Source organism: Macaca fascicularis, chromosome 1, assembly GCF_037993035.2.
Source record: "Macaca fascicularis isolate 582-1 chromosome 1, T2T-MFA8v1.1".
Classification (NCBI taxonomy): Eukaryota; Metazoa; Chordata; class Mammalia; order Primates; family Cercopithecidae; genus Macaca; species Macaca fascicularis.
Genome location: NC_088375.1, coordinates 12,646,619 through 12,662,943, shown reverse-complemented (window position 1 = coordinate 12,662,943; position 16,325 = coordinate 12,646,619). Strand labels below are relative to the sequence as shown.

Genomic DNA, 16,325 nt, shown 5'->3' with positions numbered 1-16,325 from the left:
CCCGGGCCTGGTGGCGGGCGCCTGTAGTCCCAGCTACTCGGGAGGCTGAGGCAGGAGCGGAGATGCCTGTCTGTTCTCAGGATTTTAAGGTGTTGCATGGAAATAAGAAAACCGTACAGTATTTCTCACTACAAGGCGGGGTCAGGAGATGCAAACAAAATGATGTGGGGGTTCCAAGTGAGGTGGAATTCCAGACAGCGGCCGGGAAGACTTCATGGAAAGGGGGAATCCGAGTGGGTTTTCTAGGATGGGTAGAGTCCATTAGAGGAAGGGAAGTGCCATAGAGGAAGTTCGGTGAGAAGGAGAGGGAAGGCATTCTGATCATGAAGGAAACACTGAAAACGGCATGGAGATAGAAAAAGATACGGCCTGATTTTTTAACCTACCACTTTTTAAGAACCTTTAAAAAGAGATTTTTAAAACGAATACTTGGCGCTGACAAAGGGGAAATGACTGGGCGTGGTGGTTCACACCTGTAATCTCGGCACACTGGGAGGCCAAGAGGGGAGATCACCTGAGGTCAGGAGTTTGAGACCAGCCTGGCCAACATGGTGAAACTCCACCTCTACTAAAAATATAGAAATTAGACGAGTGTGATGGCGGGTGCCTGAAATCCCAACTACTCAGGAGGCTGAGGCAGGAGAATTGCTTGAACTCAAGAGGCAGAGGTTGCTGTGAGCTGAGATTGTGCCACTGCACTCCAGCCTGGATGACAGGACGAGACTGTCTCAAAAAAAGAAAAAAAAGAAAGAAAAGAAAAAAATTCATACTGTAAACTGGTACAGCCTTTCTTTCTGGAGAGCAATTTGGGGCACATGCACCAGTAGCCTTAGAAGGCTCATTCTTTTGACTTAATTATCCTGTTAGTGGTGAGATGATTAAAGATGCGGCCAAAATTTATGTGAAAGGTATGCATCACATCTTCACTCAGTCAGGAGAATTGGGGAAAACCCTAACCGTTAATAGTTTATCCAAAATTCATATATATATAATATATACGTGTATATATGTGTATATATATGTATTATGTATGTGTGTACATATACGTATTCTATATGTGTATATATGTATTATATGTGTGTATTATATATTATATACATATATACATATTATATGTGTATTATATGTGTGTGTGTATATATATACACACGTGTGTGTGTGTGTGTGTGTATATATTCCAAATTTTCTACACTGAGATTAGATTAGGGATTTTGTTTTGTTTTTTGAGACAATCCCACTCTGTTACCCAGGCTGGAATGCAATGGCACAGTCATAGTTCATTATAACTTGGAACTCTGGGTTCAAGCAATCCTCCTGCCTCAGCCTCCCAAGCAGCTGGGACTGCAGGTGCACACCATCACACTCAGCCAATTTTTAAATTTTTTTTGTGGAGATGGAGGTCTTGCTGTGTTGCCCAGGCTCATCTTGAACTTCTGGCCTTAAGCAATCTTCCTGCCTCAGTTTCCCAAAGCACTGGAACTGTGGGCAGAAGCCACTGTACCCAGCCAGTTTTTTTTTTTTTAATTAAATTAAACTTTAAAAAAGAAAATGCAGGGAATTGAGTAGTCCAGTTTGGTTCAGCACAAGTTATATTGAGGCAGTCATGGAAAATAAAACAGGAAGAGAGCATGGGGAGCATGGAGTGGAAGGCTGGGACTTGGTAACTGGACAGATACAGAAAAGAAAGTCTAAGCACCCCAGCGAAGCTTAAGTGTACATAGGGAAGTTCAGGTATTCTTAAAAGGTGCACAGAGAGAATTTTTGGTTTTTTTGAGACAGGGTCTCACTTTGTTGCCCAGGTTGGATGGCAGCGGCGCAGTCACGGCTCACTGCCGCCCCAACCTCCTAAGCTCAAGCAATCCGCTCACCTCAGCCTCCCATGAAGCTGAGACCACAGGCATGTGCCAGCACACCCGGCTAATTTTTAGGTTTTTTTTTTGAGACAGGGTTCCACTATGTTGCACTGGCTGATTTCGAACTATTGGGCTCAAGTGATCCTCCTGCCTCAGCCTTCCAAATTGCTGGGATTACAGGTGTGAGCCACTGTGACTGGCCAGGGAGAAATTTTTTTTTCCCAGGGTGCTTTTTACTTTTTATTTTTTAATTTCCATAGTTTATTGAGGAATAGGTGGTATTTGGTTACATGAGTAAGTTCTTTAGTGGTGATTTATGAGATTTTGGTGCACCCATAACCCGAGCAGTATACACTGCACCCGATTTGTATATTTTATCCTTCACCCCCTTCCCACCTTTTCCCCCTGAGTCCCCAAAGTCTATTGTATCATTCTTATGCCTTTGCATCCTCATAGCTTAACTTCCACTTATGAGTGAGAACATACGATGTTTGGTTTTCCATTCCTGAGTTACTTCACTTAGAACAATAGTCTTACTGGGCACGGTGGCTCACGCCTGTAATCCCAGCACTTTGGGAGTCTGAGGTGGGCAGATCACAAGGTTGGGAGAACAAGACCATCCTGGCTAACACGGTGAAACCCTGTCTCTACTAAAAATACAAAAAATTAGCCAGGCGTGATGGCGGGCGCCTGTAGTCCCAGCTACTCGGAAGGCTGAGGCAGGAGAATGGCGTGAACCCGGGAGGCGGAGCTTGCAGTGAGCCGAGTTCGCACCACTGCACTCCAGCCTGGGCGACAGAGCGAGACTCCATCTCAAAAAAAAAAGAATAATAGTCTCGAATTCCATCCAGGTTACTGCAAATGCCATTAATTAATTCCTTTTTATGGATAAATAGTATTTCATCATATATATATAAAATCAATGAGTGGATAAAGAAAATGTGATATATATATCACATTTATCACATATATCATATATATATATCACATTTTCTTTATCCACTCATTGATTTTCATGTAGTTCTAATCGTAGAATTCATACATTTTTTTCTATCTTGCATTTTTCCCATAACATCACAAACATTTTCTAGGTTGCCATATTGTCTTCATAGTTACTTAAATAATATTCCATCAAGTAGTACAATCATTTATTTCACAAGTCCCCTAACTTTAGACATTTTGGTTGTTTTTGAAACTCAATAATGTAAATAACACCGTGATAACAATGTTTATGTAAATGTGTATTTTGGATTATCTCCTTAGGATGGATTCCCAGGAGTTACATTAATAGGTCAAAGAGTATGAGCATATTTTCATGGCTCTTGTTTTACTGCCTTTGAATTTCCACTGGCCTCAAGATTGCTGGTTTGCTCCCTTATGATCACCAGAGTTACTCCCTCTGTCCAAATTCTTTACCTTCCCAAACTAGGAAGGCCATGACTCAACGTCATATATATAGTAAAGGCTATTATAACCTTCCCCAGAATTTTCCAAGCCAGTGGCCTTTCCAAGCAAAGTGGCCTTTGGCTATTAAAATCTGAATTCAGAGGGCTCGTGAGACTCAGTGTTGTTGTAGAATTTAAGCTGCTTAATTTGCCATGTTGTTTAGACACCACTTAATACTTTATTACAAATGACTTGTCCACACCTCTCACCTACAAACTTTGTCCTCCTACTAACATGCCTCCTGCTCGTCAAATGAGGCTACAGTTGAGTCTTTAAGATTCAGTAGGAAGGCGGCTCTTCCTCTGGTGTGGGCGCATGCTCTTCATGCTGAAGCTCAGCTGAAAAGCCTCCTGCTGGGTTTTCCGCCTCTTTCCCTCCCACTGCACACACCCCAGGGTGTTGGCGCCACTTCAAAGGGAGCCTATGGGTGAAGAAAGCACAGGTAAAGGCAGAGGGCTGATAAGGGGGCCGTAAATTTAAAAAGTAAGATTTCTGGCACTATCAACTATCGCTTGTTTTCAAATATGCATATGGAGTGGATATTCCAGTTTTCATGTCTGCATTTTTTTTTTTTTTTTTTAAAAAAGACCTTTCAAAGAAGTGTGCAGTTTTGTACACGCTGACATGGTGTGTTTGGTGTTAAACTGTCAGGGCTGACTGGTCACTTGGAAGGGGCAAGGGCTGAGGTGCATGCAGGTGTGGGCTGGTTACTCACGGGCACTGCATGCAGGTGTGGGCTGGTTACTCACGGGCACTGCATGCAGGTGTGGGCTGGTTACTCACGGGCACTGCAGACCTTTGTGCCTCAGGGAGCGTTCTGTTTGCTGGAGCCCTTGTTCTGGCCAGCAGTGTCACAGATGCACACTGTAAGACATAGACAGTCTTGGAAAGAAAGGCTTTAAAAATTCCTACTCCTTCCAGCAAAGCAACCCACCTTTGGCTATGAAGAATAACACAGCCAAGTGCAGTGGCTCATGCCTGTAATCCCAGCACTTTGGGAGGTCAAGCTGGGCAGATCACTTGAGCCTAGGAGTTCAAGATCAGCCTGGGAAACATGGTGAAACCCCATCTCTACCAAAAAAATAGCCAGGTTTGGTGGTACGTGCCTATAGTCCCAGGTGCTCGGGAGGCTGAGGTGGGAGGATCACCTGAGCCTGGAAGGTGGAGGTTGCAGTGAGCCAAGATCATGCCACTGCACTGCAGCCTGAGCAACAGGGTGACACCCTGTATCAAGAAAAAAAAAAGAAAAGAAAAGAAAAGAAAAAAAGAGTAACACATTATTAGAAATGAGCATTCTTAGGCCAGGCACAGCGGCTCACACCTGTAATCCCAGCACTTTGGGAGGCCGAGGCAGGCAGATCACGAAGTCAGGAGATCAAGACTATCCTGGCTAACACGGTGAAACCCCGTCTCTACTAAAAATACAAAAAATTAGCCAAGCGCGGTGGCAGCGCCTGTAGTCCCAGCTACTCAGGAGGCTGAGGCAGGAGAATGGCATGAACCCGGGAGGCGGAGCTTGCAGTGAGCTGAGATCACGCCACTACACTCCAGCCTGGGCAACAGAGCGAGACTCCATCTCAAAAAAAAAAAAAGAAATGAGAATTCTGAAATAGTCTTCCATATGATGCTTTTGACAATTCAGCAGGAACATAAAGGATGTAAGAAATGAATGCATATGTTAGGCCTCTTGTTGACCTGTGGACTAAATTGTTTCTCCCTGCAGAGATCAGCAAGGACAACTCCTGCAAAGAAAATTGTACTTGTTCCTCCTGCTTGCTCCGGGCCCCCACCATCAGTGACTTGCTCAATGATCAGGACTTACTAGATGTAATCAGGATAAAGCTGGATCCGTGTCACCCAACGGTGAAAAACTGGAGGAATTTTGCAAGCAAATGGGGGATGTCCTATGATGAATTGTGCTTCCTGGAGCAGAGGCCACAGAGCCCCACCTTGGAGTTCCTGCTGCGGAACAGTCAGAGGACGGTGGGCCAGCTGATGGAGCTCTGCAGGCTCTACCACAGGGCCGACGTGGAGAAGGTTCTGCGCAGGTGGGTGGACGAGGAGTGGCCCAAGCGGGAGCGTGGAGACCCCTCCAGGCACTTCTAGAGCTCTTCTTCTTCCTTCATTGGCCTCCCCGGACGTTGACACAACCACAGGTGAAGAAGGAATGTGAATCTGTTCTTTTGTAGGAATTTAGTATAAGGACGTGGAACGGTGGACACTGGTTTTCCCCAAAGCTGGTAGTTTTGTGGAGGGGTAGCTTGTTTCGGTGGTGGATCTCTGTTTGTTTAGTTTTGCACATCTGTTTTAATTTAATATTCAAATCTGGAATTAGGAAAGCATATTTTCTAGTATCTGCTAAGGGCCAAAGTCCTGCAGTCGGAATGGATTCATGCCATGATGAAAATAAAATTATCCTCTCCCTGAAATACGGCTAAAGATTTAAATAGGTCCTGAGACTGCTGATAGGCCCAGACATACCCACAGCACTATATGTAACATCTCTTCCTGATCAGTGCCATTCCCACGGTTTCAAAGCAAACAGCAATGAGGAGCGCTCACCTCAGTGTCTGCAGCACCCTCCACGTCTCTCCTAGGCGACGAGACCCAGTGGCTAGAAATTCACCACATCTATTCTCAAGATCCATGCCAGGGAGATCTTTGACTCTTGTGGGAATCCCACTATTGAGGTTGATCTCTTGACCTCAAAAAGTCTCTTCAGAGCTGCTGTGCCCAGTGGTGCTTCAACTGGTATCTGTGCGGTCCTAGAACTCCAGGACAATAATAAGACTCACCGTATGGGGAAGGGTGTCTCAAAGGCTGTTGCGTACATCAATAAAACTATTGCACCTGCCCTGGTTAGAAAAAAACTGAACGTCACAGAACAAGAGAAGATTGACCAACTGATGATCGAGATGGATGGAACAGAAAATAAATCTCAATTTGTGGGAACGCTATTCTGGGGTTTCCCTCGCCGCCTGCAAAGCTGGCGCTGTTGTGAAGGGGGTTCCCCTGTACCACCACATTGCCGACTTGCCTGGCAACCCCAAAGTCGTCTTGCCAGTCCTGGTGTTCAGTGTCATCAATGGCATTTCTCATGCTGGCAACAAGCTGGCCATGCAGGAGTTCATGGTCCTCCCAGTCGGTGTGGCAAACTTCAGGAAGCCATGCCCAGTGGAGCAGAGGTTTACCACAACCTGAAGAATGTCATCAAGGAGAAATAAGGGAAAGATGCCACCAGCATGGGGGATCGAGGCGCATTTGCTGCCAACATCCTGGAGAATAAAGAAGGCCTGGAGCTGCTGAAGCTGCGATTGGGAAGGCTGGCTACACTGATAAGGTGATCATCGGCATGGACACAGCGGCCTCCGACTTCTTCAGGTCTGGGAAGTATGACCTGGAATTCAGGTCTCCCGATGACCCTATAAGGTACCTCTCACCTAACCATCTGGCTGATCGGTCCAAGTCCTGCATCAAAAACTACCCAGTGGTGTCTGTCAAAGATCCCTTTGACCAGGATGACTGGGGAGCTTGGCAGAAGTTCACGGCCAGTGCAGGAATCCAGGTAGTGAGGGATGGTCTCACAGTGACCAGCCCAAAGAGGACGGCCGAGGCGGTGAGTGAGAAGGCGTGCAGCTGCCTCCTGCTCAAAGTGAACCAGATTTGCTCCATGACTGAGTCCCTCCGGGCGTGCAAGCTGGCCCAGGCCAGTGGTTGGGGTGTCATGGTGTCTCATCGTTCTGGGGAGACTGAAAATACTTTCATTGCTGACCTGGTGGTGGGGCTGTGCCCTGGCAGCTCAAGACTGGTGCCCCTTGCTGATCTGAGCGCTTGGCCAAGTACAACCAGCTCCTCAGAACTGAAGAGGAGCTTGGCAGCAAGGCTAAGTTTGCTGGCAGGAACTTCAGAAACCCCCCGGCCAACTAAGCTGTGGGCAGGCAAGCCCTTCAGTCACCTGGTGGCTAATTAGACCCTCCCCTCGTGTCAGCTCGGGCAGCCGAAGGCCCCTGACCAACGTTTGTAGGGGCCGCTGCTAGTGAGCTCCCCTCGCCCACCGCCGTGGAGTTTGCACCGCTTCTTTAGAACTTCTACAGAAGCAGGTTGCAGTGAGCCGAGATCATGCCACTGCACTCCAGTCTGGTGACAGAGCGAGACTCCATCTCAAAAAAAAAAAAAAAAGAACTTCTACAGAAGCCAAGCTCCCTGGAGCCCTGTTGGCAACTCTAACTTTGCGGTCATGTAATTGGCCCAAATCATTGTTTTTCTCGCCTCACTTTCCACCAAGTGTCTGGAGCCACGTGACCCTCCGGTGTCATCTCCAGGGTGGCCACAGGCAAGATCCCCAGTGATTTTGTGCTCAAAGTAAAAAGCCTCAGTGACTCATGAGAAAAAAGAAAAAAAAAAAAAAACAACAGCAATGAGAAGTGACCCTGTCTTGTTGGTTTATTACTTTTTTTGTTATAAAGTACTTTGGTGAATTAACAGGATGCTGTTACTCTTGAGAACACCTGCCCCATCTTTTTTATGCAAATATGTTTACAATATGTGGACTATCAGTAATGTCATTTGCTCAAATATTTTTTAAAGACCTGCAGAAACTGATGGTTATTGGGAAAACAGTCAGGAAGCAGCGAGGTAATCAAGGCCATGGGAATAGTGTTTGACAAAGAGAGTACTCCAAATCCCCTTTGGTTACTCAGGACTTTAAAAAAGAGAGTACTCCATCACACCTGTAATCCCAGCACTTTGGGAGGCCGAGGCGGGTGGATCATGAGGTCAGGAGATCGAGACCATCCTGGCTAACATGGTGAAACCCCATCTCTACTGAAAATACAAAAAATTAGCCGGGCGTCATGGCATGCGCCTATAGTCCCAGCTACTTGGGAGGCTGAGGCTTGAAACCAGGAGGCGGAGCTTGCAGTGAGCAGAGATCGCACCACTGCACTCCAGCCTGGGCAACAGTGTGAGACTCTGTCTCAAAAAAAAAAAAAAAAAAAAAAAAAAGAGGACTCCAAATCCCCTTTGGTTACCCGGGACTTTAAAAAATGTAATGTGATAGTTAGGCTGGGCGTGGGTGCTCATGCCTGTAATCCCAGCACTTTCAGAGGCGGAGGTGGGTGGATCACTTGAGGTCAGGAGTTTGAGACCAGCCTGGCCAACATGGCAAAACCCCGTCTCTACCAAAAATACAAAAATCAGCCAGGCGTCGTGGCAGGCGCCTGTAATCCCAGCTCCTTGGGAAATTGAGGCACTAGAATTGCTTGAACCCAGGAGGCAGAGGTTGCAGTGAGCCGAGATCATGCCACTGCACTCCAGCCTAGGCAACAGAGCGAGACTGCATCTCAAAAAAAAAAAAAAAATTGTAATAATAATAATAATTTAATGTAATATTTACTTTTTCATTCTTTGTGTAAGGCTGAGTGCTTCACCCCTAAAATAAAGCTCAGTTAAGAAATAAATGAAAATCCAGTAACCTATTGGTGAAATGTAACCACTTCCAGCTTCTACTAGCCCAGCTTAAAACAGTACCTCATCACACTACACAGCGGTTTAGCCAAGAAGAGGGAGTCTTCATGTGGACGCTGGGAGGGACGGGATTCCTTCAAATCCAAACTTTAAAGGATTTTAAACAAATGAAACATTTGGTTCAAATTTGTTATTGGAAAGATCAGATTTTCTAGGTAATTTGGGGGAGAAAAGATAAAAGGCAAAGCCTTGCTTTGACAATTCCATGAAAGTGCTATTTGGTTTTGGTTATGGGCTTAGAAAATTGAGACACTTAGTTCAATTTGGAAGGATTCTGTGTAAGTCCCTGATTAAAATAAGCAAAAATGATGAATAACACTGATTCAGTACAACCGAAAGATTAGGATTAACTCAAAAGAAAGTTATTTTCTAAACCACCATGTTTTTTTCCACTGACAATTACAGTGGTTTTCATTAGGTTGCTAGCACATGAAGTCAGCCTCACCATCAATTGTAAACTCTACACCAGCAAAATCTATTATAGAGACATACTTATCACTTCTGATTTAGTGCTCATCTCACCCAGCTCATCTTCTCTTGTCAGATTTATGAGATAAATGTCAGATTTATCACCAGATATATTGAAATTAACAGCCAGTAATAAAATGTTGAGATTTTAAAAAATAGATTCTTTGGCAAATTGGTGTCCAGTGAGGCAATTATTAAACATTTTTGTCAGCCAGGTTCCGGGCACTGTACAGAAGCCGTTAGGAGTTCTCGCCATCTACGAATTGGATTTGATGTATCACATTCTCATTAAACTACGTGTGACACATTCTCATTTATTAGCCCAGAGTTTACTGCGGGGAAATGGAAGAGGACATTCCTTTTTTACCTGTTAGAGAAGTGGGATTTGAAAGGCTGTGGTTGTTTAGTGTTGGTGGTAGCAGACCCCAGCAGTCTGATGCGCTGCACCACTTCTGTCCTGCCACCGCCTGGGGATGCAAAGAATGGATCTCAGGGTGACAATCTTCTTGCGCACGACTGCCTGGCCAAGTGCCTCCAGAAAGCTCCTTCCTTCCCCCATCTCCACCCAGGCCCACTTGTCACCTGAGCCTAACACCAGCCTGCACAGTCTGTGGCCACCATACAGGCAGTGGGAGAGGGAAGGGGGAGGAGGGTGAGAGGAAAACCCCTTTCTATACCTCTCCTCACCTGTTCTTTCCTCCTCCCACCTCTGGGCCTCCACCCCCCACAAACAGAGACAGAAAAGATGGAAGAACAGGTGGGACCTGCACCCCCCTCCAAAGCCTTCATCCTGGTGGAGGGGGATGGGAAGCTTTATCTCATTTCAAGAGACTCCTCCACCTCAGACTGACAAAGGGGCAGAGGCCTGGCAAGAAGAAAGGGCAGCCTGGGGAAGAAGGGCATTGAAATAGCACCTGCGGCTGGGCACGGTGGCTCATGCCTGTAATTTCAGCACTTTGGGAGGCCGAGGCAGGTGGATCACGAGGTCAGGAGTTCAAGACCAGCCTGGCCAAGACAGTGAGACCCCGTCTCTACTAAAAATACAAAAATTAGCCAGGCATGATAGCAGGTGCCTGTAATCCCAGTTACTTGGAAGGCTGAGACAGGCAACTGCTTGAACCGGGGAGGCGGAGGTTGCAGTGAGCTGAGATTGTGCCACTGCACTACAGCCTGTGCGACAGAGTGAGACTCCGTCTCAAAAGACAAAAACAGAAATAGCACCCGCCCCCACCCCCTGCCCGCCCTCCTTCCCGCCCCCATCCTGTCCTAGTCTTCACTCAAGTCCTCCGCTCAGAGGAAGCCCTGCTCTACTGAAAGCCACAGGGCCACTCTCGGTGGCCTGGGACAGCAGCCCAAGAAGTGGGCTTCTAACTCCCTCCGAAGGGCCACAGCAGCAAGCATAAATAAAAATTGTAAAATGATCTTAAATTCTAAATTTAAAATTTGGAAAATTTAGTGAGCACAGCTTCTAGGGGGCATGTTTCCAAAATTCCAACCACAAAAGTGCAGTCTCAAAACCGACTGTAAACTGAACGTACCATCTTATCTGAAACACAGCTATTGTTCACAAGTGTCAGTGGAACTTTCCTTCCTTGAGACGGATCAAAAATGTCAAGCAAGATGACATTTGCTGATTTGCAGGGTTCAGGCAGATAAGATACAGGCAGAGTTGAGTGTGTGCCTTTATCATTAAATTCAGGAATAACAGGAAAAACAAGAAAAACATAGGATCACAGGGTACCTCCCACTTGTCTCATTTGGTATCATTATTTCCAGAGTCCCGATTGCTAGTCATGTCTAACACTGGGTTTATCATCATCTCGTTGCTAGCATGGCTAGGAAAGCTTTGAACACCCTTATAGTTCTGTTTTAATTCCTATTAAAATTGCATGGGGAAGTTCCAAGGTGGAGGAATTTTCTTTCTTTTCTTTTCTTTTCTTTTTTTTTGTAAAAGGCGAGTTGGCTGGGGGCAGTGGCTTACGCCTGTGATCCCAGCACTTTGGGAGGCCAAGGCGGATGGATCACCTGAGGTCAGGAGTTCAAGACAAGCCTGGCCAACATAGTGAAACCCCATCTTTACTACTAAAAATACAAAATTAGCTGGGTATGGTGGTGTGCACCTATAGTCCCAGCTCCTGGGAAGGCTGAGACAGGAGAATCACTTGAATCCGGGAGACAGCAATGAGCCGAGATCGCGCACTGCACTCTGGGTGAGATCTGCCACTGGGCGAGACAGAGCAGAACTCCATCTCAAAAAAAAGAGTTGATGTAAATTTGCTGTTATAATTTGACTGTACTGTTTCTTGCACATGTTGTCATCTGTAATGACCGGAGTTTATGAAAATTTTTGATGAGTAGGAGCATGCCATTAACAGAGAAATTTTATCAAAAGATTTTTAAAGTTCCTTCGGAGTCCAGACTTTGACTAAATGTAGTATGATTTATATCAATGTTGCATACAAAAATATCAAACAGTAATTCCCAGCTGAAATACAAGTATCAATCAGTTGCATAACAACGCAAAAATCATTTTATTTAAAGTTAATTTATAGCAAATAAGTACTGTCATAGCGTAAGCATGATGATATTTTACAAAGGAGAGAGTGGAAAGGACATTATAACTAATTGATCAAATAATTGTTAAAATTCAAGTTTATTAATACTTTTACTTCTGTCCGTAGGGATCCATGTTAAATTGGGCATATTGTAAACTTAACTGCTGATGATGAGGTCCTTTTGCTATTAGAAATCTGTTTATTTTTTTTAATTATTTTTTGGAGACACGGTCTTGCTCTGTTGCCCAGGCTGGAGTGCAGTGGCGAAATTATAGCTCACTGCAGCTTCAACCTCCTGGGCTCAAGGAATCCTCCTGCCTCGCCCTCCTACCTCACCCTCCTAAATAATGGAAACTGCAGTCCTATACAAGCACGCCTAGCTAATTTTTTCTTTCTTTTTTTTTTTTTTTTTAAGTAGAGATGGAGTTTAGCTGTGCTGTCCAAGCTGATCTCAAACTCCTAGCCTCAAGTAATCCTCCCACGTCAGCCTCCCAAGTGCTGGAATTACAGGCTGGAGCCACCATTCCCAGCCTAGAATGAAATATCTTTTGCTAAATTACAGGGCTGGGTGTTATGTCTCATGCCTGTAATCCCAGCACTTTGGGAGACTGAGGGTGGGAGGGTCACTTGAGGTCAGAAGTTCGAGACCAGCCTGGGCAACACGTGATAATTCTGTCTCTATTTTAAAAAGAGAAAAATCTGGGGTATATTCTCTTAAACAAAACTTTGATCTGTAATGGTAGTTGATGAGGTTCTATGTAGTATGCATTTCCTTGGTTGCAATAGCAGAGAAAGGAAGGCCGCACTCACCCACGCATCCACACACAGGAGGGCTCACACAGGAGGGAGACTCAAAGAAGACACGTGACTTTTCAAATGGCAAAGGTTTACATTGTTAGGGCTTAAGTGGTGCTGGGATTTCCCACCAGTACTCAGAAGATCAACTGTATGAACAAGTCACCTATTTTTACGGCACTAAATAATAATTACTCAACAACATAGAAAATATGAGGTAGCAGACAAAAGATGCTGCGCCCTAGATTTTCCTTAATAGTAATTTTTATGTGGTACTGCCCCCTGCTGGAGTATAGCATCTATACACATCCTTTCTGACTGGGCTGACGTCCTAAAACCAGCCTAGGACCAACCAGCCTTTTATTAATATTAATTTTTGGCCGGGTGTGGTGGCTCGCCTGTAATCCCAGCACTCTGGAAGGCAAGGCGGGCAGATCGCGAGGTCAGGAGTTCGAGACCAGCCTGGCCAACATGGTGAAACCCCGGCTCTACTGAAAATACAAAAATTAGCTGGGCATGGTGGTGCATTCCTGTAATTCCAGCTAGTCGGGAGGCTGAGGCAGGAGAATTACTTGAACCAGGATCCAGGAGGCAGAGGTTGCAGTGAGCCAAAATCGCACCACTGCACTCCAGCCTGGGCTACAGAGCGAAACTCCATCTCAAAAATAAATAAAAATAAAAATAAATTAACTCTTGGTTGTATGCTAAAAGCCTTGCAAGTAGCCCCACTAGAAGATAGGAAGAGTTAGGCTGTTTTACCAATGAGCACATACAAGCAGAATGAGGCTGGCATAATTGAGATGAGGGTCCCTGTCCCCTGGATGTGTCCATCACTACTTCACCCTGTCATTCGGATCCAGTGTGTGACCAGCCAACTCCAATAACAGTTCCGTACTCTGGGAATTATTTTTACCACTCAGCAGGATGCCTTCTTCCTGTAGATTTAGGCTTAGCCCTTTGTGGACTTTTGGTCTCTTTCCCTTTCAATTTAGCATCCGAGGAAGCGGTTGTGACCAAAGGTAGCTGTAATGTTAGAGGACAAAGTTCATAGTTACAGCAAATATTGACCCAGAGCACTATCCTTGTCCCTTCCTCTATAATATGCAATGCAAAAATATGTTCTTTTAAGTACAATATTAATAAGTAAGGTCTAGGAGATTTTCTTCCCCCTTCCTTTCTCTTTTAGATGAATTAATGTTTTACCTAGTTTTGAGGAGACTATCCTTCTTATCACATCTCTTCCACTTCTGCCCTCCTTGTTTTATAATTTTCCTCTCCTCTGGGTCCATGTCATTGTTTCGTGTCACTTGTTTTCGAGCCATTCACTCATTTCTCAAATCAGATTTCCTCCATATGCTGACGGCCTTCCTCTCCCCGCCACGGGCTTCCTTTTTCCTGACCATGCCGAGGCAGTTGTTGGCTTGTGTTTCTTTTTCTTTTTTTTTTTTTTTTTTGAGACAGAGTCTCGCTCTGTCACCCAGGTTGGAGTGAAGTATCAAAATCTCAGCTCACTGCAACCTCCGCCTGTCAGGTTCAAGCGATTCTCATGCATCAGCCTCCAGAGTAGCTGGGATTACAGGTGTTTGCCACCACCCTTGGCTAATTTTTAGTAGAGACGGGTTTCACCATGTTGGCCAGGTTGGTCTTGAACTCCCAACTTCGGGTGATCCACCCATCTCGGCCTTCCAAAATGCTGGGATTATAGGCATGAGCCTTGTCTTTCATCATTAATGACACTTTGGTCCTACTATTGCTAAAACCATTTTCTACTCTTTGAAACACAGCTTATCTACGTGAGCCCAAGGCAGTAGCAACGTTCACCCCCATGTCTTCTCTGATCTCCACCTTCTGAACCCTGTGTACTCGGTTGTAAATGGATGAGGGCAAGTCTTGCTTCCTTCCCCTGTGTTTACAGAGGATCGTGGCTGAGATGCTGGGCCATGCACTGGGCCTGCTGACACCCCTGGGCTGGTGGATACCGCCCCTCAGGGTGCTCACCACCTAGACCAGAAGAATCAAGGTGAGGGAGAGCCTGTTCCCTTTCTTCCTGTGGCTGCAGGGGCTGCGAGTCATGGGTCTAGTGGCCGTGTTTAGCTGGGGATGCCTCCTAGAAATCAGCTCCACCGCTGAAGAGACCAAAGCAATGCACAGTGCCACTTGAAATTAAACAATTGAGCTTATCAGCACTTTTGCAAATGTACAAGAGGGTAGCTTCCTCGGACATCCTGAACTGAGCCATGCTCTTCTATTTGGTGTAACAGCCCAGTGACCCCTGCATCTTCCCAAGGCAGGTCCTCGAAGCTTCATGGAGGATGTTCCTTAGCCGCGAAGGTGATGCTCTTGAGCTCCTAAATCTTTGTGACACTGTTTATACATCTTTGTGCTGTACTTTTTAAGCTGCCTTCATGTTATCATCTGTATGGTTGTATGTTTTGCTTCTAAATAAGTAAAGATTATTTTAAACTCTAATAATGGGTGCTACAAAATTAAAGATTATGTCAATCACTGTCTCTGAGGAATTATTTTATGCAGATTGCAACACAATCGTTGATTCATGTGTACTCTCGGCACACATGATTATCAGCCATCTGAGCACCTACTGGCTATCTAAAATGGGCCCTGGATGCTGGGGATGCAAAGATAAGCAACACATTTCTATCCTCAAGGAGCCTGTGGACGAGGGAGAATCACTGCAGACAATGAGGGAAGCTACCGGAGAGAGCAGTGCACACGTGGTCCAGAAATGGGTGGAACAAAGTTGAGAATCACTGAACTAGGAGAAAAGACAGGCCATTGACAATCCAAGGCTGGGCACAGTGACTCACACCCTAATCTCAGCACTTTGGGAGGCCAAGGCAGGAGGATCTATTGAGCTCAGGAGATAAAGGCCAACCTGGGCAATCTATGGAGACCCTTCTCTACAAAAAAAAAAAAAAAAAAGAAAAGAAAAAAAAGAAAAAAAATTAGCCTGGCGTGGTAGGGTGCGCCTGTGGTACCAGCTATTCAGGAGGCTGAAGTAGGAGGATCGCTTGAGCCCAGGAGGTGAAGACTGCAGTGAACCATGATCACGCCATTGCACTCCAGCCTAGGGAAGAGAGCAAGAAAGACCTTGTCTCAAAAAAAAAAAAAAAAAAAAGAAAAATCCAATAAAGTGTTTCAGATGTTGTGATATGTGTAAGTGAAAGGTGGTTTCACCATTACTTTTCACCTCTCCTCATTTTACATCTCTGACCCATGCTTGTCCTCTGAGTGACCAGACATTCCTAGCTATGGACTTGATGTCTCCACATGGAGCCTCTCAGGCACCCCAGACTCAACCTGCTCTAAGCTGAACCCATGATCTTTCCTTCCAAACTTGTTTCTCACCAGAGTTCCCATCTTACCATCCACCTAGTTGTTCAAGTCATCCTTAGACCTCCCTCTCCTTCCCTGTCTATTCTACATCCCAAATATCTCTTAAATCCTTCCATCCTCTCCCACCTCACAGCCACCATCCTAACCCAAACCCAAACAGCTACCCTTCCTCACCCAATAATGACCTCCCGGCTGTTGTCTGTAGAGCTGGTGAATCCTTTCGTCTTCAGCCTGAATCTCTTTTGACAAATTCCTTTTTTTTTTTTTTGAGATGCAGTCTCGCTCTGTGGCCCAGGCTGGAGTACAGGGGCGAAATTTTGGCTCACCG

General features: G+C 45.5%; 1 protein-coding gene, 1 long non-coding RNA gene and 1 pseudogene across 10 annotated transcripts in view; 2 read left to right on the top strand and 1 right to left on the bottom strand.

The window, feature by feature from the left end:
- EDARADD (EDAR associated via death domain) overlaps positions 1–16,325 on the top strand; it is a 99,869-nt gene that overhangs the window by 81,122 nt on the left and 2,422 nt on the right. For 5 of the 9 annotated variants that reach the window (XM_074039429.1, XM_074039464.1, XM_015446193.4 and 2 more), the window contains one exon: positions 5,023–7,856. The exons of 1 other annotated variant lie outside the window; for it this stretch is intronic. In XM_074039429.1, coding sequence (XP_073895530.1) covers positions 5,023–5,405 — 383 coding nt within the window. In that variant the 3' untranslated portion in view covers positions 5,406–7,856. Of the gene's footprint in view, positions 1–5,022; positions 7,857–14,427; positions 15,589–16,325 lie in introns of those variants that run through there. 3 more of the 9 variants (XR_010586376.2, XR_012434637.1, XM_074039437.1) reach the window with 2 other exon arrangements.
- Positions 2,988–16,325, bottom strand: part of LOC135970619 (uncharacterized) — a 36,873-nt gene continuing 23,535 nt past the window's right edge. The window contains exons 2-4 of the long non-coding RNA XR_010586401.2: positions 9,661–9,760; positions 4,083–4,163; positions 2,988–3,720 (exon numbers count right to left, since the gene is read on the bottom strand). This is a non-coding gene — a long non-coding RNA (uncharacterized lncRNA). The remainder of the gene's footprint in view (positions 3,721–4,082; positions 4,164–9,660; positions 9,761–16,325) is intronic.
- LOC123573019 (alpha-enolase pseudogene) lies at positions 6,098–7,226 on the top strand (annotated as a pseudogene).